Source organism: Gopherus evgoodei, chromosome 1 (assembly GCF_007399415.2).
Source record: "Gopherus evgoodei ecotype Sinaloan lineage chromosome 1, rGopEvg1_v1.p, whole genome shotgun sequence".
Classification (NCBI taxonomy): domain Eukaryota; kingdom Metazoa; phylum Chordata; order Testudines; family Testudinidae; genus Gopherus; species Gopherus evgoodei.
Window position 1 is genome coordinate 292,837,406 of NC_044322.1, and position 24,758 is coordinate 292,862,163.

A 24,758-nucleotide genomic window follows, 5' to 3' on the forward strand; every position below is an offset into this window, starting at 1 on the left:
GATGATGTCTCTTTTTGAAGATGAATTGAGAAGATGTGAACAAAAGGAGTAACTGCTAGACTCTATACAACTCAATGACAGAGAAACAGAATAATCACAGCATGTGAAACGTGAATAGAAATCAGAATTCTAAAATGCCATAGACATGCAGACAGATATCCACCACCACTTCAACATCCTGAAGAAAACACCAAAAGAAAATAATTCCACACCTCTACATAAGTAGTGTCCCTAACATCTCAGAAACATCCAATAATTCTGAAGAGACTGAGCAGACCAGAGTGCACATGCTTTCTGGGACGGTGGGGTGTATAAGTGCAGATGGAAAACTTGGATCCATCTATGAGAAACCTCCAACATTTAGAGAAAAATCTGACTTTATAGTAGAACCTTGATGATAATGATTTTTAACAAACTCCAATTTGTACAAATGACCATTAATATGAACCCCATGGCACCCTTAATTAAGTGTTGAAGAACAAATCAACATCTCTTCATATTCCAATGCCTTCAGTGCACTGGAAATTGCTTTGTGGTGACGTGAAGGATAAGGAGAAAGTGATGCAGTGCACCAAACTGCAGCTTAAGCACTATAATTTTGAAATGATAAAGTTTATGAACTCTTCAATCCACTGTTAGTATTGGTATCACATACAAGGTATTGGTTATTGCCTATTGAGTGTCATTGCTTAGTATTCGTGTCTGGCTTAAACAGTATGGTATGACCTGAATCCAACCCTTCAAGTGTGGTAGTGATTGATGTAAACATTGAATGACATTCAGGTGGATAGCAACAGAAAACAAAGTATTAGCTCACTAAACCAGGAAATAGAAACATATGAAAGCCTCATAACTAACTTTTAACAAATATTTTCAATGCAACTTGCTATCAAGGTTGTATTGCAAACTGATGAAATTATTAGTTTACAAATGTAAGAGAAAATACATTTAGAAACACAGAATTGATAAACTCATTTGCTCAAACACTTCCCCCAACCATCCACTCACCCTGTAACTCTTTAAGATGCTAGCCTCTTGTCATAAACAGATAAGTAAGAGTTAATAGAACAAAAGTGCTTCATATCTCTTTTGCCTGGAAAGAGTTAACAAGAACAGTGAGCCTGGCTGTCACCTGATCAGAGGACCAATCAGAGGACAGGATACTTTCAAATCTTGAGGGAGAGAAGTTTTGTGTGTGCTGTTAGTTTTTGGTGGTGGTTCACTCTGGAGGCTCAGAGGGACCAGACGTGCAACCAGGTTTCTCTCCAATCTCTCCAATACAGGCTCTTATAAGTTCAGAATAGTGAGTACTAGGTGATAAGGTGAGCTAAGCTTATGTTTGTTTTCTTTATTTGCAAATGTGTATTTGGCTGGAAGGAGTTCAAATTTATATTTTGCTGAAAGGATTTTAATTTGTACTTGAATACTTAGGCTGGGAGGGTATTCCCAGTGTCTATAGCTGAAAGACCCTGTAACATATTCCATCTTAAATTTACAAAGATAATTTTTACCTTTGTTCTTTCTTTAATTAAAAGTTTTTCTTGTTTAAGAACCTGATTGTTTTTTTTATTCTGGTGTGAGACCCCAGGGGACGGGGTCTGGATTCACCAGGGAATTGGTGGGGAGAACGGAGGAAAGGGGGAAAGAGAGGCTAATTTCTCTCTGTGTTAGGATTACTGTCTGTCTCAGGGAGAATCTGGGAGGGGAAGAGAGAAGGAGGGAGGAAGGTGCATTTTCCTCTCGGCTGTAAGATTCAAGGAGTTTGAATCACAGTGATCTTCCAGGGTAACCCAGGGAGGGGAAGCCTGGGAGAGGCAACAGTGAGGGAAAGGGTTTACTTTCCTTGTCGTAAGATCCAGAGGGTCTGGGTCTTGGGGGTCCCCGGGCAAGGTTTTGGGGGGACCAGAGTGTACCAGGCACTGGAATTCCTGGTTGGTGGCAGTGCTACAAGTACTAAACTGGTAATTGAGCTTAGAGGAATTTATGCTGGTACCCCTTCTTTGGACGCTTGGTTCAGAGTGGGGAATTATACCATGACACCTCTAGTATAAGGGAAGGAAATAGAGTGCAATAACAATATACCAGTTTGCTTGTTTTAAAGATGCCCCAAAATATTGTAGTGACTATCCTAGTCAGTCTGTTTTTAACAATAGGTATCTTTTTCAGAGTTCTCTTGTAGCATCTAAGGCATCTGTTTGGGGCTTATCTACATTAGAATTTTTTCCCCAAATTCCCCACTGTTGCTCCCTCCTAGCAGTTGCTTCAGCAGTGATGCACACAAGGGTAGCACAAGTAAGAACATTGTTTTCACAGTAGTTCTCTCTCTCTCTGAGCAAGGTGAGACTACATGCTGGTAACATTGCATACAATCTTGAACTGTTTACATTACCTCCACCAAGCTGAACCAAGCTCCACCAAGTTGGTGGTTGGAGACCCTCTGCTGAGGGGGATGGAGACACCCATCTGTCGCCCTGACCGTTCATCCCGGGAGGTATGCTGCCTGCCAGGGGCCCGTATCCGAGATGTTACAGAGGCATTGTCGAGGATTATCCGGCCTTCTGACTACTACTCTATGCTACTCATCCATGTGGGCACAAATGATACTGTGAGGTGTGACACTGAGCAGATCAAGAGTGACTATAGGGCTCTGGGAGTACAGGTTAAGGAGTTTGGAGTGCAGGTGGTATTCTCTTAGATTCTTCCTGTCGAAGGTAGGGGCCCGGGCAGAGACAGATGCATTATGGAGGTGAATGCCTGGCTACAAAGATGGCGTCGCCAGGAGGGCTTTGGCTTCCTCGACCACGGGATTCTATTTGAGGAAGGACTGCTAGGCAGAGATGGCGTTCACCTTTCGAGGAGGGAAAAGGCCTTATTTGCGCACAGACTGGCTAACCTAATAAGGAGGGCTTTAAACTAGGTTCGATGGGGACAGGTGAGCAAACCCCACAGGTAAGTGGGGAACAAGACCTGGGAGATGGGTCAGAAACAGGAGGGAACACGGGCTATAATGGCAGAGAGAAAGGAGAGTCAGGGCAAACCTGGGAGGCAAGATCAAACCTGTATCTTAGATGCCTATATACAAATGCAAGAAGTATGGGTAATAAGCAGGAAGAACTGGAAGTGCTAATAAATAAATACATCTATGATATTGTTGGCATTACTGAAACTTGGTGGGATAATACACACGACTGGAATGTTGGTGTGGATGGGTATAGTTTGCTCAGGAAGAATAGACAGGGGAAAAAGGGTGAAGGTGTTGCCTTATATATTAAAAATGTACACACTTGGACTGAGGTGGAGATGGACATAGGAGATGGAAGTGTTGAGTGTCTCTGGGTTAGGCTAAAAGGGGTAAAAAACACGGGTGATGTTGTGCTGGGAGTCTACTACAGGCCATCTAATCAGGTGGAAGAGGTGGATGAGGCTTTTTTCAAACAACTAACAAAATCATCCAAAGCCCAAGATTTGGTGGTGATGGGGGATTTCAACTATCCAGATATATGTTGGGAAAATAACACCGCGGGGCACAGACTCTCCAATAAGTTCCTGGACTGCATTGCAGACAACTTTTTATCTCAGAAAGTTGAAAAAGCTACTGGGGGGAAGCTGTTCTAGACTTGATTTTAACAAATAGGGAGGAACTCATTGAGAATTTGAAAGTAGAAGGAAGCTTGGGTGAAGGTGATCCTTAGAATTGCAAACTCTATGATTTCATGAAGGGTAGAAGGGAGTACAGCAAAATAGAGACAATGAATTTCAGGAAGGTGGATTTTGGTAAGCTCAGAGAGCTGATAGGTAAGGTCCCATGGGAATCAAGACTGAGGGGAAAAACAACTGAGGAGAGTTGGCAGTTTTTCAAAGGGACGCTATTAAGGGCCCAAAAGCAAGCTATTCCGATGGTTAGGAAAGATAGAAAATATGGCAAAAGACCACCTTGGCTTAACCACAAGATCTTGCGTGACCTACAAAATAAAAAGGCTTCATATAAAAAATGGAAACTAGGTCAGATTACAAAGGACGAATATAGGCAAACAACACAGGAATGCAGGGGCAAGATTAGAAAGGCAAAGGCACAAAATGAGCTCAAACTAGCTATGGGAATAAAGGGAAACAAGAAGACTTTTTATCAATACATTAGAAGCAAGAGGAAGACCAAGGACAGGATAGGCCCACTGCTCAGTGAGGAGGGGGAAACAGTAACGGGAGACTTGGAAATGGCAGAGATGCTTAATGACTTCTTTGTTTCGGTCTTCACTGAGAAGTCTGAAGGAATGTCTAATATAGTGAATGCTTACGGGAAGAGGGTAGGTTTAGAAGATAAAATAAAAAAAAGAGCAAGTAAAAAATCACTTAGAAAAGTTAGATGCCTGCAAGTCACCAGGGCCTGATGAAATGCATCCTAGAATACTCAAGGAGTTAATAGAGGAGGTATCTAAGCCTTTAGCTATTATCTTTGGGAAATCATGGGAGACGGGAGAGATTCCAGAAGACTGGAAAAGGGCAAATATAGTGCCCATCTATAAAAAGGGAAATAAAAACAACCCAGGAAACTACAGACCAGTTAGTTTAACTTCTGTGCCAGGGAAGATAATGGAGCAAGTAATTAAAGAAATCATCTGCAAACACTTGGAAGGTGGTAAGGTGATAGGGATAGCCAGCATGGATTTGTAAAGAACAAATCCTGTCAAACTAATCTAATAGCATTCTTTGATAGGATAACGAGCCTTGTGGATAAGGGAGAAGCGGTGGATGTGATATACCTAGACTTTAGTAAGGCATTTGATACGGTCTCGCATGATATTCTTATAGATAAACTAGGAAAGTACAATTTAGATGGGGCTACTGTAAGGTGGGTGCATAACTGGATGGATAACCATACTCAGAGAGTAGTTATTAATGGCTTCCAATCCTGCTGGAAAGGTATAACAAGTGGGGTTCCGCAGGGGTCTGTTTTGGGACCGGCTCTGTTCAATATCTTCATCAACGATTTAGATGTTGGCATAGAAAGTACGCTTATTAAGTTTGCGGACGATACCAAACTGGGAGGGATTGCAACTGCTTTGGAGGACAGGGTCAAAATTCAAAATGATGTGGACAATTTGGAGAAATGGTCTGAGGTAAACGGGATGAAGTTCAATAAAGATAAATGCAAAGTGCTCCACTTAGGAAGGAACAGTCAGTTTCATACATACAGAATGGGAAGAGACTGTCTAGGAAAGAGTATGGCAGAAAGAGATCTAGGGGTCATAGTGGACCACAAGCTTAATATGAGTCAACAGTGTGATACTGTTGCAAAAAAAGCAAACGTGATTCTGGGATGCATTAACAGGTGTGTTGTAAACAAGACACGAGAAGTCATTCTTCTGCTTTACTCTGCTGGTTAGGCCTCAACTGGAGTATTGTGTCCAGTTCTGGGCACCGCATTTCAAGAAAGATGTGGAGAAATTGGAGAGGTCCAGAGAAGAGCAACAAGAATGATTAAAGGTCTTGAGAACATGACCTATGAAGGAAGGCTGAAGGAATTGGGTTTGTTTAGTTTGGAAAAGAGAAGACTAAGAGGGGACATGATAGCAGTTTTCAGGTATCTAAAAGGGTGTCATCAGGAGGAGGGAGAAAACTTGTTCATCTTAGCCTCCAGTGGTAGAACAAGAAACAATGGGTTTAAACTGCAGCAAGGGAGATTTAGGTTGGACATTAGGAAAAAGTTCCTAACTGTCAGGGTAGTTAAACACTGGAATAGATTGCCTAGGGAAGTTGTGGAATCTCCATCTCTGCAGATATTTAAGAGTAGGTTAGATAAATATTTCTTAGGGATGGTGTAGACAGTATTTGGTCCTGCCATGAGGGCAGGGGACTGGACTCGACCTCTCGAGGTCCCTTCCAGTCCTAGAGTCTATGAGTCTATGAACTGGAGGGAAATTTAGAAAAAATTGGTAGTATAGATCAGGGTTTCTCAAACAGCAGCTGCCGCTTGTGTAGGGAAAGCCCCTGGCGGGCCAGGCTGGTGTGTTTACCTGCCCTGTCTGCAGGTCTGGCTGATCGCAGCTCCCACTGGCCACGGCTCGCTGGTCCAGGCCAATGCGAGCTGCTGGAAGTGACCGTGGAGCAGCAATCCGAGGCCAGTGAGAGCCATGATCGGTCGGACCTGCAGACAGGGCAGGTAAGCACACCAACCCGGCCCACCAGGGGCTTTCTCTACACAAGCGGTGACCCCTGTTTTTAGAAACCCTGTTTCAGCATGTACATGTGTACTAAACTGAAGCTCCAACCCATCTATTTGCTGAAGGGAGGCACAGTTTTTTGTCTCTTCCTGCTGAAGCCTCCTGGCTGATATGAGAAAAGGGAGCCTTGGCCACTGTTCTTCCGGCCTCGCCCTTTTTTTGGAGGGGATGGCAAAGATATTTTTCTTTGGATAACTACAGTGCCTGTAGCTGCTCATGTTGTAACTTCTCCAAGCAGCGGCATGTAACTTACGTAATTATTGAGTTTCAGTTTTACAGTCTTCTGAATAGCAGCAGTGAAACTGACTGCAAAACTTGTATTTCCATGACAATCCATTTGAAAAGATTCATGTAAAATGTGACTTATAACCACCAGAAGCTTGAGGTTTCCCACAGAGAGTCCTACTCCTATTTCCACTCCCAGGAACATTTGTCAATTTTTGAACCGTTGTCTTTCTTTCCAAATGAGGCATCACAATCAACCCCAAAGCATCCCACCATGCAGTCTGTAATCAACTGTGGGCCACCTGCTTTTCACTGACCCTTTGCTGCATTCAGATGTTCTTTGATAACAAAAGATTTCTGCCTTTAATGTGCCGCTTAGTTGAAAATCCATGCTTATGACCATGACCAATATAGATGCTGAAATGCTCTACTTTAACGTGATTACCTTCTGCACTTTTGAAAGTTCCTTCCTTGAGATCAGATGTTTGAAGCCCCTGCTTGGGACACTCATGTTTATTTTATTATTTTATGTGAGTAGTAAGAGTCTAGCATTTTTTTTTAAAGAAAAGTGGCTAATCCTAATGTCACTGTGTTCCCCTTTTCAATAAAATAGTTTCTAGATTATAGACTGAAAGAATTGAGTGTATAATACCTGCCCTTTTATCCAGCGTAGTCACTAACCTATTACGTGGAAAGCACTTAGAGATATGTGGAGTACAAAAGGCCCTGTATAAGATCCAAATATTTGTCACACCTCTCATAGGTTATTAAAACCTGTTGAGCAGGTTCCTTGGAGGAGTGTTGAACAAGCCATTAAAGAGTCTTGTAAAGCTCCTAAATAGGCAGAATTTGAACATTCGATTCTTATTTGAACGCTGTTTGCCTATCTTGTAGTCACCATTGTTTGGCCTAAACAGTTCTGTAGTGCTGATGTTCTCTGTTAAACATCTGGAACATTCCACACCTGAGATGGCTGTGTTAATTGGTTTTGATGGATATGTTTGTAGACTAGCTAATTCTGCAAAGCTGTTAGGTTCTTTCCATACAATGAATTCTGTAAAAATGAAAAGCAATTGCTACAGGTTCAGCTAAACATTTCAGGAATTGCCAAAAAGATATGAACTAAATAAATGTGTGGCGACTCCGCCTCCTTTGAAGGTTTTTGGGGAAATGTACTATATCCTGAAATAGGAGAGTGTGTGTGTGTGGTGGTTTTTACAGTTTCAGAGGTGTGCATGACACTTTTTACAAATATAGGAAGATGAAACCTTATGACTGAAGTTGGACAGTTATGTGACAAACCAGTTTTAGATGTGACAGTAAGAGCAGACAGCGCAGCAGTGGAAACTGAATGCTAAGAAAAAAGGTGACTTTGAATGAGGGATTTGTAAGGTAATCCTTTCATACTTGCAGCTAAGTTTATCAAGCTTTTATAAATAATCAGCTGAGGAAGCAAGATGTTGGTTACTGCCAAAGTGAATTCCAGTATAGCCAAGTTCTTGGGCTGATTCTTTTGTGATAAAAGGGAATCTTAGAAAATATTTTAACCGTTTCAGTTCGGTATCTCTGTCTCCGGGGTTGCCTGCTTAATTTTCAACACCAGTGAATCCTTAGCACCTCAAACTTTTTTTTAAGTTGCTGTTAATATATTGTTTACTAGATTAAAAGCTTGTTTGCTGTAGACTAGAATGAATTTTGTTCTCTAACCAGTTTCTGTACAATCATGTCTGTCTTGCCTCCTAAACAGTAAAGTTATTTTTGTTATAAAGAAGTTTCAAAATGATAAGCAGTGGTGCTTGAATTCTGCAATTTCAGCAATTGCTCATATGTGTTCAAATGTGATGTTTAGTGTAAACTGATCTAGTTTGAGACTTTTCTTCCTTTAGAAAAACACCATTTTCGGCTATGGAAAAAACATAATCTAATTGTTTTTAGTCACTTCCACTAAAGTGTTTGTGTACAGCTGTGATTCATTTAAAATGTTTTCTTTCTACTAAGTCAAATTCAACTGCAAACTGGCAGTGAGTTGGGAGTGCAGGAATATCTTTGTGTTTTCAAGTGAATTAGAATGAAGAAGAAAACTTCCTACTTTTATTTTCCACAGTAGAGGTTTATAGCAAAACTGTTTATGCTACAGCATCAAATATTTATTGAAATGCTAGAAAACCTAAGGAATTCCTGTGGATTGCTAGTATTAAGATCAGATGTGCAAATGTCACATTGAATATCTGCTGTACCAGAACACAAGTGATTTGAAAGGAAAATACTTTTTTAGAGATTTGAATTCCTTTGCATGGAGCAGCAAAATTTTTAAAAAAGCAAGAAAAGTATGATAATCACTGAGGTGTGATACAGACATGAGTACAGTACTCCGATACTGCTAACAGAGACATGAATTCTTGTATTTGTTGCGTTTAATGATGTGGAACCATTTTATGAAGCGAAGCAAACTATTTCAGAGAAGAGTGGAATGCAAGGCAAAACAACACTTCAGTTGACTGATATGTCCTAATGGTCCAGATAATTGCAGCAGTAAGAGAACCTGTTTTTAATATACTCAGACTGTGATGAGATTTTGTAAATTTCTAACTTTGAAGTAATACCTTTTTAATTAAATCTACCACTTAAAGTCAGTAAAAGTCTCAAGTTTTATCACATACCATATTTTACTTCCAAAACTTAGAACCATGGTCACTAGAACTGAAAGCTAAGGATAGCTCTTCATAAATATTGTTACAAATATTAAGTTAAACATCTTGTGTTTAAAATAGTTGTAAATATTACGTCTATTTGAGCACGTCAGTATGTTTTCAGCTAGTGTATTTTTTTTTCTTGAGGATGGACCCGACTGTAACAGATTTTGAAAGTTGCTGACAGCTTGTCCATTTCAGAGGGATGGTAACATTCCTTGTCAGGACTTCATTAGCTGTAAGGAGCCACAAGGAGCAGACGATCCATTTCACAAGTGGATCTCAGCAAACTTCTCTTAGTGCATCTATATGCAGTCATAAGGCACCATAGCATTTTGTGGCTCTGCACAGCTCACAATTGCCTTAGCACGAGCTGGTGTACGGGTTCTGCTCCATGTTTCAGTTGGAAGGGGAGGCAATCTCCCCGCCCTCCTCTCACGGTAATCATGCAAGTTCAGGCTTACCCGGCTGCTCTTCTGTCAGGGAGTGAGCCTGACGCTACGCAATTCAGTTGCAGTCTCATTTGGAGTATTTGTGTGTAATGCACTTTGACAGTATTGATTTATTGTCACTATTGTGTGTGTCCTTTGAGCTCATGGGCATGGTGATGAGGGGTGGAGGAGATGCACTGCTCAATATGCTGCTAACTTAATATTTTTCTCTAAAATGTTGAGGGTTGGAATCCCATACCAATCACGATGTTAATGTCCAAAACTGCTAAGGGTATTTTCAATACCATTCTTAGTAACAAATAGACAATCCTTGCATTGAAAATCTAATGATGGGGAATAAAATAATGGTGGGGAAAAAAGTTTCGTCTCACTATGATTGCTACAAAATCTAAATTAGGTGCATTTGAGATGAAGTTGAAGCAGCAGAGGAAGAGGTTCGGTTTTTTTTTTTCTGATTAAAATAGCAACTTAACTACTTCAGAGGTTTTGTATTCTGTGTACATTTTGTGTAAATTTAAATGGATAGTCTTTTAAAAATGTAAAGAGTTTATTTGAAATAATTGCTTTCTGCTTGTTTTTTATAACTTTAAGATTTATGACATGATAGTTTGAGACAGCTTTCCTCACTCTAATCTCAAAGTTGAAAACTTTTTTCCTTTGAGGTTTTCCAGGGTTTTCACTTTATTAATTGAATATTTTGAAATGGGGGGGGGCAGAATCTGCACTCAGTTTTAATCTTCGTTTTTATTTTTCAAGTGAAGTATCATACATCCACTGTGTGACACTAATCTTCACTTCACTTCATTTGAGAAATCTTGTATCAGATCAATAGTTCTTTTTGTAGAAGCCTGGCTTTGTGAGAACTAAAGATAAATTCCTGTCTCTTTTTCATTTTAATTGTTTGGGTTTGTTTTGTTTTATTTGAAGTCTTGTGTTCCATCAGAGTGAATCATTAGGATAATGGCTGGTCTTCAGCTTCTAGTGTTATAGCCTGTAGCATTTTCAATGTTATAAATGCTAGAGTATTCTGTCTTTAAGAGAACCTCTTATTAGTAAGGCTACGTTTTAGTCACAGGTATTTTTAGTAAAAATCGGATGGGTCATGGGCAGTAAACAAAAATTCACAGCCTGCAACCTGTCCATGACTTTTACTCTATACCTCTACTAAAAGTTGGGTGGGTTGAACTGTGGCTGCTGGAGGAGGATGGCCCAGGACCCCCGCTGGTGCTGTGGTCGGGGAGGTGGGCTGCGGCGGCACTGCACAACCCGGGACCTCTGCTGGTGTGGGGCGGGAGGGTGGAGAAAGGGTTGGCAGGACTGGCGGGCTCCTTACCTGGCTCCGATAGGCATGTCCCTGAAACTCATAGGGGGAAGGGTGACCAGAGGGGCTCTGCATGCTGCTTCCGCCACAAGCACCGATTCTGGCAGCTCCCACTGCCTGGGAAACGCAGCCAATGAGAGACTAGGAAATGCAGGGACGTGCCGGTGGGAGACAGGGATCCCCCCCTCAGGTAAGCACTGTCCCGCTCCCCAACTCCCTGCCCCAACCCTGAACCCTCTCCCACACATCCAAACTGCTGCTCCTGGCCCAGGGGCTGCCTGGCTTGGCTAGCACCAGCACCCGCAGAAGTCATGGAAAGTCACAGAATCCGTGACCTCTGTGACAGTCACGCAGCCTTACTCATTAGTACTAGTTAGACAAGATGGATGAGGTAATATCTTTTGTTGGACCAACTTCTGTGGGTAAAAAAGCTACACAAACTACTGAAAACAAAATCAGACCACTAGATTTGTTTAATGTTAAGAGTGCAACTGAAATGACAAAAGCATGGAAACTTAGAATTAAGGCAGAAAATTCAGATTGACATTCCAGACTTAGCAAATGTTGCTGTGCCAAAAAGCAGGTCCAGTGGTGTGTGTTGAAGTGTCAGTCTGGTTTTTCTACTTTACCTCTACATTTCCTTTATTATTTCCTTTGTTGGGCTTATACAGGCCTGCAAATGTTGCTCAAGCCAATTGGGTGTTTTTGGGGGGAACTGACTTTTTCTTAACTACTATTTTTTAAAAAACAAAATCTACTTAGTTTCCCAAACTTGATCTCTATATTTAAACTATTTTAGCATGACCAATATAGAATCAAAATCCCATGTTAATTTAAACAAAATGCATAAATCTTGAACTAACCTCTGAAACTATTAATACTGATATATAAACTTCATAGACTGCTTCAGTTTTTGTTTGCATACAAATCCAAAATGTAAAATAGCTTTTTTCAGCTGAGTATTTTGTTTTTAGAGTCTGGATGAATATGACGATGATGAAACAGGACAGAAGGAGCGAAAGAGGGAAGATGCTATTACACAGCAGAATACAATGCAGAATGAATCTACCAGTGCAGACCCAGGGGGCTCGTACCTAATACAGGTGAGAACTTAAAATTTTGTTCCATTTAAATTTTAATTCAGTTGCTAATGCCAGACTTAAATTTGGTTAATCTCATGTTTCTGATTTCTGTTTCAACTCCAACCAAGCAGTAAACTATTTTGTAAGTGGAAACAAGTTATCAAAACTGGTAATCCATTGTATTACTTAAAATGTACATTGATTTAGTCATCTTTCATTTTTATCACATTTAAAATGCTCTTTTATTATATTTGTCTTGTTACCTGATTGTTGCCTGATTTTCTTTTCTTCTGCGCTGCTGCTGGCAGAGCACTTCCTTCAGAGCTGGGCTCCCAGCCAGCATCACTGCTTTCCGGCTGCCCAGCTCTGAAGTAAATGTGGTAATACCATGACCCTTCTAAAATAACCATGTGACACCCCCCATGCTCCCTCCAACTTCCTTTTGGGTCACAACCCCCAATCTGAGAGATGCTGGTCTCCCCCATGAAATCTGGTCTTTTGTGTGCTTTTACCCTATATATACAGATTTCATGGTGGGAGACCAGATTTCACAGTCCGTGACATGTTTTTCATGGCTGTGAATTTGGTAGGGCCCTATATATAAGCAAGCAGGCTAGTCCTATGGGCTACAAGATACTGATTTATATATGTTTAAACTTCACACACTATGATTAGTTTATTGATGTTTCTAAACTATAATTAAATTGAATGATTTCTATGAACAAATTTTCAAGCACAGGAAACAGTTTTAAACAATTAGTGTAGTATATTTTTAAAAACTTTATTGTTCATTGCATTGTCAAAGGAAAAATTTCCATTAAGCAAATATGCTAAGTGTTTTTTTAAACATTATTGAATGTATATCTGCCATCTTTTTGTTTTTAATGGTTAGACTGACTAAACTTAGTCACATGGCAAAAGATGTCTGTGTTAATAAATAAAGATACCATTTTCATTTTCAGGAAGTCAACAGATAATCTCTCACTTTTTTGCTAGTAAAAGACTGAGTAAGAATCTACAAACTAAACTTTTTAATGTAATTATTAAAATAAAATACTGTAGTAAATCATGTGTGGTAGCTTCTCCTCAGTTAAGATTGAGACTTATAATAGAAATAAGTCTGATCTTGGATTCCTCTCTAAAATGATAAAAATGTCCGGTTTGAGATGCCTAGGGCCTAATTTTTCCAATTACATAAAATTATATGGTACTATATATGCTCAGAGCACGTGAGCTGTTTCTCCGTAAATAAAATACGATCAAGTCTGTATTTTACTACCTATCTAGGGACTATTTACTTCTGTAATATTCAGAAGTGAATACTGACAAGCAGGGGCATTGCATTTCAAAGTATGGCACCCACAGATTTCAGTTGTATTTGTGCATTGTGAGCACTTCTACAAATTACACCCCAGTGTCTCAACTCAAGCACCCAGAAAATGAGAACACACCTTTGAAAAGTTTGGTTTAAATGGCTTGCCTAGCATCACATAGGAGCTCTCTGTGGCAGAAGCAGGGACAGAATTTCGTTCTCCAGGGAATCATTCAAGTTGCCTTACCCATGAGCTCATCCTTTTGCTTCCTTCAATCCCTTGCGTCTTTCACTGCACACTTTCCAACTTCTGCAACAAATGAGGCAAGGGTTCTACAGTTGAGTCTACTTCGCTGCATAATCCTTATTCATCCCCAGAGCAGGTCCATCCTGTGCACTGAATGAGGCAGGGATACAATCTCCTTGTCTCTTTCTGTTCTCCGAGGTGCTTTGTCCTAGTCTCTTGCCCAGTTGGTCACAGTTTTATGGAAAATAGGTCTTGTCAGACAAACCCAATTTCATTTTAAGGAAATTACAGGTTTGGTTGATAAAGGTAACTGCATAGATGTAATAGTCCTAGACTTCTGTAGGAAGCTTAGTGTAGTTAGTATGATACAATGTGAATTATTCACTGTGAGGGTAGGCCTACGTTAAGGATTAGTGTTAAACCCATTACTGTTTGTGATTTGTAATGGACACCTTTATGCAGGAAGTTAAAAGGAAGATTCTGGGAAACATGCTTTTTTGTCAGTGACATCATTGTCAATTATGCCACGAAGATAAATACAAACTGGAAATGGACCTAGTACTATGGAAGGGCTATATTAGAAGAAAATGGCTTACAAATCATCTGAAAAGACTAAATACAGTAACTCCTCACTTAAAGTCGTCCCAGTTAACATTGTTTTGTTATGTTGGTGATCAATTAGGGAACATGCTCGTTTAAAGTTGCGCAATGCTCCCTTACCACGGTGTTTGGCAGCTGCCTGCTTTGTCCACTGCTTGCAGAAAGAGCAGCCTGTTGGAGCTAGCTGGTGAGGGCTTGGAATCAGGGCGGACTGGCAGCCCCCCATCAGCTCCCTGCTCCCTTAAGTTCCCTGTGCAGCAGCTGCCCAGCAGGCTATCAGTTGTCAGCAGTTCAGCTGTCCCTCCCCTCACTGCCTTGTGCTGCTCCTGCCCTCTTCCTTGGAGTTGCTCCTCAGAGCCTGCTGCTTGCTGTGCAGGGGAGAGGGCAGGAAGAGAGGGGCTAATGTCAGAGTGTCTCCCTCTCCCTGCTTACCCCCTCTCCATAGAGCGGGCGGGAGGGAGGAGGGTCATGACAGGGCTCAGGACAGAGGGAGCTTGCTAGCAGCAGCTGCTGTCGCACTTGCTGACCTACTTAAAAAGGGAATATACTTAGGGTGGAGTCAGCATACTTAAAGGGGCAATGCATCTCTCTCTCTCTCTCTCGCACGTGCGCACACCCCCCCCCATGTGTGTGTCTGCCATGCTGTCTTCCCTCCCTCCATTTGTGTTGCCTTAACATTAACAATGTGTTAACCCCTGAGGGCTCAGCCGAGTGCTAGTTCATCATTCAGCACTAAGGCAATCCTTGGGAAATAGTCCATCCTCTGACTTCACCACCTCAACCAAGCTTCACAATCATCATTGCTGTGTACAGTATCAAATTGTTTATTTAAAACTTATGGTGTGTGTGTGTGTGTGTGTGTGTGTGTGTGTGTGTGTGTGTGTGTGTGTGTGTGTGTGTGTGTGTGTGTGTGTGTGTGTGTGTGTGTGTGTGTGTGTGTGTGTGTGTGTGTGTGTGTGTGTGTGTGTGTGTGTGTAAAAAATATATACAGTCTTTTGTCTGGTGAAAAAAAATTCCCTGAAACCTAACCCCCCTATTTACATTAATTCTTATGGGAAAATTGGATTCGCTTAACATGCTTTTGCTTAAAGTCACATTTTTCAGGAATATAACTGCAACATTAAGCGAGGAGTTACTGTACATATGATGCTTCCTTGAGAGGGACAACGAGAAGCCAAATGCAGAGTTAGTCTATGCAACAATTTAAATTCATTGGTTCAGTGTTGAGCCATGATGGGAATATGGCTCCAAAAAGTAGTTGTTAATAGGGAGTCATCAAATGGGGGTATTCCCAGTGGGGTTCTTCAAGGATTAGTACTGATCCCAATGCTATTAAGTATCTTCTTAATGATTTGGAAGCAAATATAAAATCATTGCTGAATACAATTGCAGATGACACACAAATTGGCAGACTGCTTTAATAATAAGTCATACAAAGCAATCTGGATCATTTGGTAATATGGACCTGCCCATTTGATCAAAATGAATTTTTAATACTGCCAAATGCAAACTTTCATACATCTAGGAACAAGAAATAAAGCCCCTACTTGCAGAATATGGGACTGTATCCTGGAAAGCAGTGATTCAGAAAAAGATTTTAGGGGTCATAGTGAACAAACAACTGAACATGAACTTCCAGTGTGACACTGTGACTGAAAGGGCTAATGTGATCCATGGATGTGGAGACAGAGGAGTAGTCAGTAGGAATAAGGAGGTGATGATGATTATCTCTGTATACAATATTGGTGAGGCTAATACTGGAATACTGCATTTGGGCGTGGTGGTAACATTTTAAAAAATGTTGAAAATTTGGAGATGGTCCAGAAAAGTACCATTTAAGCTAATTTGAGAGCTGGAAAAATGCCTTACAGTGAAAGACTTGGAGCCCAGTCTGTTTTAATTTATAAAAAAGATTTGTGGTGTGTAAGTACATTCATGGGGAGAAAATACTGGAAATTTAAAGTGCTCTTTAATCTAGTGGAAAAATCATCATAATGACTGAAGTAATAGCCAGACAACTTCAAGTTGGAAATAAGGCACACTTTTTTAACAGTGATGTTTATTAATTACTGGAACAAATTAGCAAGGAAAGTGGTGGATTCTGCAGCTCTTGGTATCTTAAATTCAAGACTGAATGCTTTCTGGAAAACCTGCTTTAGTCAGACACAAGTTATTGAGCTAAATACAGGAGTAATTGTGTGAAATTTAATGGTCTGCGATGTACAGGAGGTCAGACTAAATGATCTCGGGTTTCTTTCTGGCCTTAAAGTTTATGAATATTTATTTGTACAAGACTTCAGCTCCAAAGATCTTGCAATCAAAATATAAGATGAAACAAGTGGATACAGCGAGACGGGGGCACCAAGATACAGCAGGACACTTGCAGCTTGGCTTTATTTTCTGGCAGTCTTGGACTGAAACGTACACCAGAGTTCTACTGAAGTACTTCGAAGTAGTTTTTCCAGAAACTTCCGAAGGTGTGCCTATGGCCATTCAAAGGAGGAAGCACTGAGCCCAGTTGGAGACTAGGCATCAGTCTTTACAAAAGAAATCCATTGAATTCTTCAAGTGAAAGCTAATGGGTTTACAAAATCAGAATATTGTTTTGTTAAATGACCATGTTGAAAACAGAAATGCCCATCAAACATGCAAATAGCAAAAGCTGCCAATCCTCAAAACTGGGGAACCGTAGATTGCATCTGTCTTAGATGTCATTAACTTACGTTGGAATCTGCTGCTGAGAGTCAAATTGAAACAATTCCCCTCCAGTAACGCAGTCAGCCTTTGTATTCCTGACCATATCTGCAGATGTTCAAGAAGGCCAGTACTTCTCAATGCAACTGGATGAAACTAAGGGTATGTATACAATACAAAAGTAGGTCGATTTAATATAAGTCGTTTTTTTAGAAATCTATTTGAGTCGATTCTGTGTGTGTCCCCACTTAAGACCATTAGGTCAGTGGAGTGCGTCCACAGTACTGAGGCTAGCATTGACTTTCAGAGAGTTGCACTATGGGTAGCTATCCCACAGTTCCCTCAGTCTCTGCCGCCCATTGGAATTCTGGGTTGAGCTTCAAATGCCTGATGGGGCAAAAACATTGTCGCATGTGGTTCTGGGTACATGTCATCAGCCTCCCATTCTCTCCTTCCCCTTCCTTCCCCCCCCCCCCCCCCCCGTGAAAGCAATGGCAAAAAATAATTTTTCACCTTTTTTTTTTCCTGGGTTACCTGTGCAGACGACATACCATGGCAAGTATGGAGCCCGCTCAGCTCATTGTCACTGTACGTCTTCTGCAGTGCTACACAGCAGCAGCTCCTTGACGTTGCAAGTTAGCAAAGACAGTTAGCAGCTGTATTGTACTGTCTGCTGCTGTCTCCTGGTTCCTCCTGGCTGGCCTCAGTGAGGTCTGTTGGGCGCTCCTGGGCAGACATGGATGCTCCTGGCCCCCCTCGGTGAGGTCAGTCAGCGGCGCCTGGACATAAATGGGAGTGGCTCCAGGTCATTCCCTTCCTTAAGTTTCGTCTAATGGAAATTTAGTCCTTACTGGAATATCAGGCAAGCCTATCAAAGAACCAGAGAGGCAAACAGCCGCTCCGGGCAGAGCCCCAGACATCCCGCTTCTACGATGAGCTGCATGCCATTCTAAGGGGTGCCCGTACAACTACCCCACCCTGTGCTTTCCTCATCCCCCACCCCTCCCAGGCTACTTGGCAGTTATCCCCCCATTTGTGTGATGAATTAATATACAATGCATGAATTCGAAACAATGACTTTATTGCCTCTGCAAGCGGAGATCAAAGGGAGGAGGGGAGAGTGGTTGGCTTATAGGGATGTAGAGTAAACCAAGGGGGCGGTTTTTCATCAAGGAGAAACAAACAGAACTTTCACACCATAGCCTGACCAGTCATGAAACTGGTTTCAAAGCTTCTCTGATGTGCAGCGCGCCCTGCTGCGCTCTTCTAACCGCCGTGGTGTCTGGCTGCCCTTAATCATTTACTCTTTTCAAACTGAGTTCTGATAGCACTGATTTGTCTCCCCATACAGCAATCAGATCCAGTACAGTCCATGCTGGAGCTCTTTTGCGATTCTGGGACTCCATAGTCACCTGTGCTGATGAGCTCTGCATGGTCACCTGTGATGATCAGCGCACCACGGTGGCGAAACAGGATATGAAAAGTTTGTGGGTCTTTTCCTGTCTACTCGGCCAGTGCATCAGAGTTGAGAGTGCTGTCCAGAGCAGTCACAATGGAGCACTCTGGGATAGCTCCCGGAGGCCAATACTGTTGAATTGTGTCCTCACTACCCCAAATTCGACCCAGCAGGGTTGATTTCAGCGCTAATTCCGTCATCGGGGAGGAGTACCAAAATCAATTTTAAGAGCCCTTTAAGTCAACAAAAATGGCTTCGTCATGTGGACGGGTGCAGGGTTAAATTGATCTAATGCTGCTAAATTCAACCTAAACTCGTAGTGTAGACCAGGGCTAAGATGTGGATTCTTCTGCTCAGCTTCTAACATTTGTGCAATCTGAGTTGGAAGAATCCATACATGAATTTTGTTGTCCACTGACAGGACATGCTGCCCAAAATGGGGAGGGAGCAGGCTACCATTTAATCTTTCCAATGGCTAACTCTCTTGTAGCTTGGTGGGGTTTGCATCACTGAGCAGGTGTCTGCACAGATGATGCCCAGGCTATGATAGGGAAAGCAAAGGGGCCATCCATTCTATTGAACAGCTTTAGCAGTAGAGATGACAGTGGAACTGCAAAAGATACTTAATGAGACTAATAAATTTCACAAATTTTACAACCATAAGCCCACTAACGCATGCCTTTTCACTATTTTATGCAAAGAAATGGGCTGTCAACACTGGAAACTTCTTTTCCACATAGAAGTTTGTGTGCGAAGTTTTTAATCTCTTGTTTGAGCTCAGAGTAGATGCAAGGATTTTCTGTGCTGAATATGGTTTTCTGCCTTGCTGAATACCTCTCAGTTCAGCTTTGGCTTGCTCTGAATGCTTCTCTCCAGGGGCAAAACATGACATGCATTCTCTTCCTGGGTATTGTAACCCACAGGAGGTCATAGCTGTTGTCAGGGCAGAGAGTGGGAGCTGCCGTGGGGGGAGGGAGCACCTCAAGACGGATGAGGGGAGCTGCCGCAGGGGTGGTGGGGCGCAAGGTGGAAGTTTTGTCTATTGCGAAAAACATCCTTGCGCCACCCCTGGTCATCCCAGTTCTTTTAATGACACCTGGTGGGCCCAAGCATCATGTAAGAAGCTGCCTGATTTGTAAACAGAGACACAAGAGCCAGGCTGCTGGGAGAGGAGATTAGGACTGGAGGCTGACAGAAAGTTTGAGAGGGGAAACACTGGGCTGGGCTGGGCAAAGAGACTGAGACTGGGAGCCAGTAAATGCAGGGTAGGGGGCTGAAATCAGATAAGGAGACAGGATGCTGGGAGAGAGCGAGGGCTGGCTGAGCAAAAGAGCCTGGGACAAGAAGCATGGGGAGAGAAGTGGGTCACAGATTGGAGGGGGAGCCCATGGCTGGAGGAAGATCAGCTGAGACCATGGACACAAGGAACATGGATAAAGGAGGGCAAGAGAGATGGATCAGATGAGAAACTAGGGAGCAGGTCAGATCTGACTGGGCAAGGAGATTGAGACTGGGAACCAGTGAGGCAGGAAAAAGGAGATATGGTGGAGGGAAGATGGATCTGGTGAGGAGCTGGGATGATGGGGAATTTGATCTCTTATTTGGGCAAGGAATATGATGATCAGATGATGGGGGTGAGGGCTAACGGGAAGAAGCTTTTCAAGGAGACTGAGACTGGGATGTGAAGCCTGAGGAGGGGACAGTGAAAATGACTAGGTTAGACTCGGACAAGGAACCAGCACTGGGGAAGAGACCAGATTAGGAGAGAAGTGGTCCAGCTGGTGGGGAAATGGACAGAAGGGTCTATGACCACTAGAACATATTTCCCCTAGGGCCTGGAAGAGAACCCAGATTTCTGACGATTCCTCTCCTGCTAGCAAATATCTGTGAAGTCCACTGGCTAAGTGTCCCGCTTCCTCTAATACTGGTCTGCATAATTAATGGATGACAGCGTACTCTATCAGATACTCCGTTAGCGCAAGTGTCAGAGGTCTGTGCACTGGGTGTCACATATACTTTTCATATTTAAATGTGACTTATCGTTTAAGAGAAATCACACAGACATCTGTTTTGGCAGAAGAAAACTTATATATAATTATAGCAAGTTGTATATGTAACGATTGAGAGTTTAATCTCTGCTGGAAAGTTTGATGTGAACTCAGTATTCTAACATTTGTCAGAATAGATTGAACTACGGATGATAGACAAACTTTCCTTTTTTTTTTAAAAGTAACATATTTTCATCATCTGTGTTCAATAAAATGTACTTTTAGTACATCAGTGGTTTAAATTTAGATAGTTTTGTTCCGCAAATGCATTTCAATGCCACTAGAAAACATTAAACTTACCATGAAGTGTTTTATAATTGATTATGAGTTCCTGTATAAATATAATCATAAGAACTACATAAAAATAACGCTGGACCAACTTAAACTTCCCAGAACTGGGCATGTCACAGTAGAAGCTTCTTACTTCATCTTTAAGGCTTTTGTGCCCTTTAATTCTAGGGGTCTTAGTGCAGCGTGTTCTTTCATGTACCTTGAATAATTGTAAAGACAGAATAAGATGCAATAAGTCTGGATTTCTTGTCTTTTGTTTCTCTATATTCAATTAAGACGTCTCCTTTAAGAAATTTTTCAGTTTTTTTATGGTTTTCCCTTTCACAGATCGACACAGCTGAGATGAATATTTATTTACAGGATCATGCGAGTGCTAAATGTCATACTTCCTAACTCTGTATTAGTAGCCTGATCTATTACTTTTTCTTTCACCCTCAGGTTCATGAAGTTGTTTTCCTATCTTGCTTTCCTCTTTAGCCCAGGCCGTACCAGCTGGAGCTTTTGTATTGGCATGAGCAATGGGAAGCATAATAACTCAAACTCCAAGCCATTTTTTTTTATTTGGTAGGCAGATGCCCTCAATTGAAGGAGCAGATGTCTTTGCCAGTTCTTCCATATGCATTCCTCTGCTGACCAGCATCACTTTGTCTCCTCTGGAATGAACATAAGACTGATGGTTTGCAACCAGGTCTTTTTCTCTCAAATAACTAGGGAGAACAAGAAAGAAAATTTTATTCGTCTGTTTAAAAAAAAAAAAAAGACATGGTGCTGAATGCTGTTGCAGCTCCTCACAATCTTCCCTTATGGTTTCATATAAATATTGAGCAGGAGTGGTGATGACAGAGGGCTGTGACATTACTCAGCTGAGACAGGGATGGTAGACCTACTACCTTGCACTATAACTTGTAAAGGTTTTGAAAGGAGCAAGTGAAACCCCTTTAAACTCCCAGGTCCTCTAATATAGTAAGTAGCATCACATGACTGATGTCAAAGGCTGTTGATACTAGTAGCATGGATGTCTGGCATCTGTCCGCTACCCCTAAACTAGAGAGCACTCTAGTTAATGCTGTTTTAATGCCAGAACCAAGTTTGAAAGTTTGGCTTACAAGGATCCAAGAAAATCAGAGGGTGTCATTACTGGATATGGTTTCAGAGTAGTAGCTGCTTTAGTCTATATCAGCAAAAAGAAAGAGGCGTACTTCTGGCGCCTTAGAGACTAATGTATTTATTTGGGCATAAGCTTTCATGGGCCCACGAAAGCTTATGCCCAAATAAACATGTTAGTCTCTAAGGTGCCACAAGTACGCCACTTTCTTATTACTGGATATGGCTTTCTCTGTCATTTCTTTGTAGTACTGACAAGGTGATTGTTTTTCAGCATTGGGTTTTTGAACTATGTCTGAACCACAGAATGTTTAAGATTTCCTGAAAGCTTGCTTTTCCTGAGAAAGGTATTCATTATATCACTCAGTCTTCACTGGCTTTACTTATCCGAGAGAGCAGATCCATGTAACTGGTAGTCAAGCGAAGTTCATTCCGCCTGGAATCTCCAAGAACTATTTTCATGCAAATTGTGACATGAGCTTGAAGGCAGGTTACACTGCAATGATGTGGGCCATTTGAGGATCTAGATGGAAGTAGTAGACCTGAACAGGGCTTGGCACGTGGTGGACTCCTGCCAAATATTTTCATACACGTCTAATTGAGTAAAATTAGATTCCTTTTCTATCTTGCAGAAAACATAGGCAAAAAATATTTTGCTATAGAAACAGGTGTATAGATGGGTTTTCAAACGTTTTCATAGTGTGTATCATAATGTTGTCCTTCCCACTTACGGTTGCATAACATCATGGTGGCAAAAAGTGCAATTACTTGCATGAAAAAATGTTGATATATTTTTACTGCCAAGTGTCTGCTCTTGGGGGGGAAAAAAAGCTTCATTTTCTTGCTGCTCTTCATTTAGTCTCCTTCCATCTTTTCTGTTCCTTGCTCTCTCTTCTATACAAGCTTCTCTGTTCCCTGATGGTCACCTCCTGCCCTATTGTTTGGCTGCCCTCTCTCCTGAATGTGGTGCTCAGCTATTTGGTCCTTTTTTATCCCTGTTCCCTTGGACATGCTCCTCACCTGTCCCTTGGTAGCACCATTCTCATGGAGGCTCTCACAGGTCGAATTAAGTTCCCTCTGCCGGACACTCACCAAGCTGCTGTGTTTTTGGCCCCACTCACTGAACCAGTAGCTTCCCTTGCACTGGGTAGGCTGCAGCACACCCTCTCCACGTTGGCTTCCAGGAACACATCCTGGGAATGAGCTCCCTCTCTGGCACCTTCATGAAAATGGGACCACATGAGCCAGGTTGCTGACTCCCTAGACTCCTCAGTAGCCTAGCAGACCCTCTCCTTCAGTTCCACCTTGTGGGTACTTTGGGTTTACTGTTTAACTCTTCAGGGGCATGTGTTGGGTGATGGAAACAGACAAAGTAGGCTTTGCAAAGCTTTCTAAACACAAATTACTCTTCACTTGTATAAGAAAAAAATATACACTCTTGTCCCTGCCTAAGTTTCCTCATTGCTCTGGATAGTTTTCTGGGCTTATGTCAGAGTCTTCTGTGGAGTCCAGGGTTCTCCTTAGAATACTGGTCCCTATGGGTGTTCCACTGTGTGCACCCATGTGCCTGAGACCAGAAAAATTTGCTATTAGTGTCTGCAGCCTCCTGCTCCAAACCAAGGACATAGTGGGTAGTACAGACCAACCATCTCTCCTTCTCAGTTCCTTCTTACCACCAGATGGTCTGAGACAGAAGTTCTCTAGTGTCCCTGAAGCTTATTCAGCCAGAATTCCTGTAAATGTTGTATGTTTTTATCATTTTTAGAAAAACTTAGTGTTATTTTTAATGTATGTCAGCTTGTTAAGGCTTGGGGGGGGGCAGTGTTCCCCAGACCCCACTATGGCATGGTGGGATGCCCAAAATCCCAGGCTTTAAAAGCTGTCTCTTCTGCTCCCACTCCTTAGCAAGCCAAACAAAACAGGCACAGGAGAACAGACTTAGAAAGAATCTCATGGAGCGTGCAGTGAGGCTGCAACCTGATAGAGGCCGGGCAGACCCTCCTGTACAGCGACCAAAAGTACCAAGGAATGCATTGCCCAGTTGGACATTGAATGTAGGGGTAGGCAGGAGCAGGGACAGACTCCTCTTCCAGTGCTCTACACAAAAGCAGAAAGCACTCTTGCATGCCTTCTGAGAGAATCCCATTGAAATTGTCTTCCAAGAGGACCTCTTCCAACCTGGGAGAAGCACTTGGATCCTCAGAATTTTGCAAAGAGCCTACAGTGGATCCACAGGCTCAAGGGAGAAAGACTGTACCAACATTAGAGGTGGGGTCAGGATCGTTATCAGCACCAACTAAACATAAGCACGTGCTGCAGTTGACTGACACCAACAAGAGACAAGCATCCAATGGCTCTTCAGTGGGTCAGCAAGAAGGTATCTATAGTGAAGCCCTCTGCTGCATTGGTCCGGAGGGTGCATAGAAACATTCCACACATAAGGACAGCTTTACAAGTCTACAGAACTACATTATCCTTCCTGACCCAGAGTATCCTCCTGCTTTACACCCCGTCCTTATGAGAGAGATTTTGACTTCATTGGTACCAGGATGGAGCAACCAGAGGAGCCACTCTCCAATCCCTTCTACTAGCTGCAAAACATCCTTGTTCATGGTTCCAGGGGCCTCACCATGATAAATGGATCCCATGCTCTCATCCTCAGAGTTAGATGCTGAGGAAGAACTATTCTTCCCTCTTCAAACATGAGAATAACCTCTGGGCCCCCTTCTCAATTGCCTAGGCAGGTTTACTCTATCCAGGATTGGTGATACACCGTGCCTTGGGGTCCTCCCTTTACCGAAGTACAAACCATCACACTGGCCTTCCTGGAGACTGTGTGGGACATATGTGCACAGTAACCTGAGCTAGTTCAATCACACCTCAATTGATGCCAACCATCTCCACCAAGAGAAGAAGAAATTTTCTCTTCTCTGCCAACAAAAGAGAAAAGGAATTGGGACCGGATCCACTGATGCCGCCAGTCCAGACACGGCATCATTGTCACTGGGTGAGGCT

At 42.2% G+C, this 24,758-nt stretch overlaps 1 protein-coding gene across 2 annotated transcripts in view; it reads left to right on the top strand.

Moving 5' to 3' along the window:
- The window catches only part of PAWR (pro-apoptotic WT1 regulator), a 175,547-nt gene that overhangs the window by 88,330 nt on the left and 62,459 nt on the right, over window positions 1–24,758 (top strand). For both annotated transcript variants that reach the window (XM_030548642.1, XM_030548643.1), the window contains exon 3: window positions 11,884–12,012. In XM_030548642.1, coding sequence (XP_030404502.1) covers window positions 11,884–12,012 — 129 coding nt within the window. The remainder of the gene's footprint in view (window positions 1–11,883; window positions 12,013–24,758) is intronic.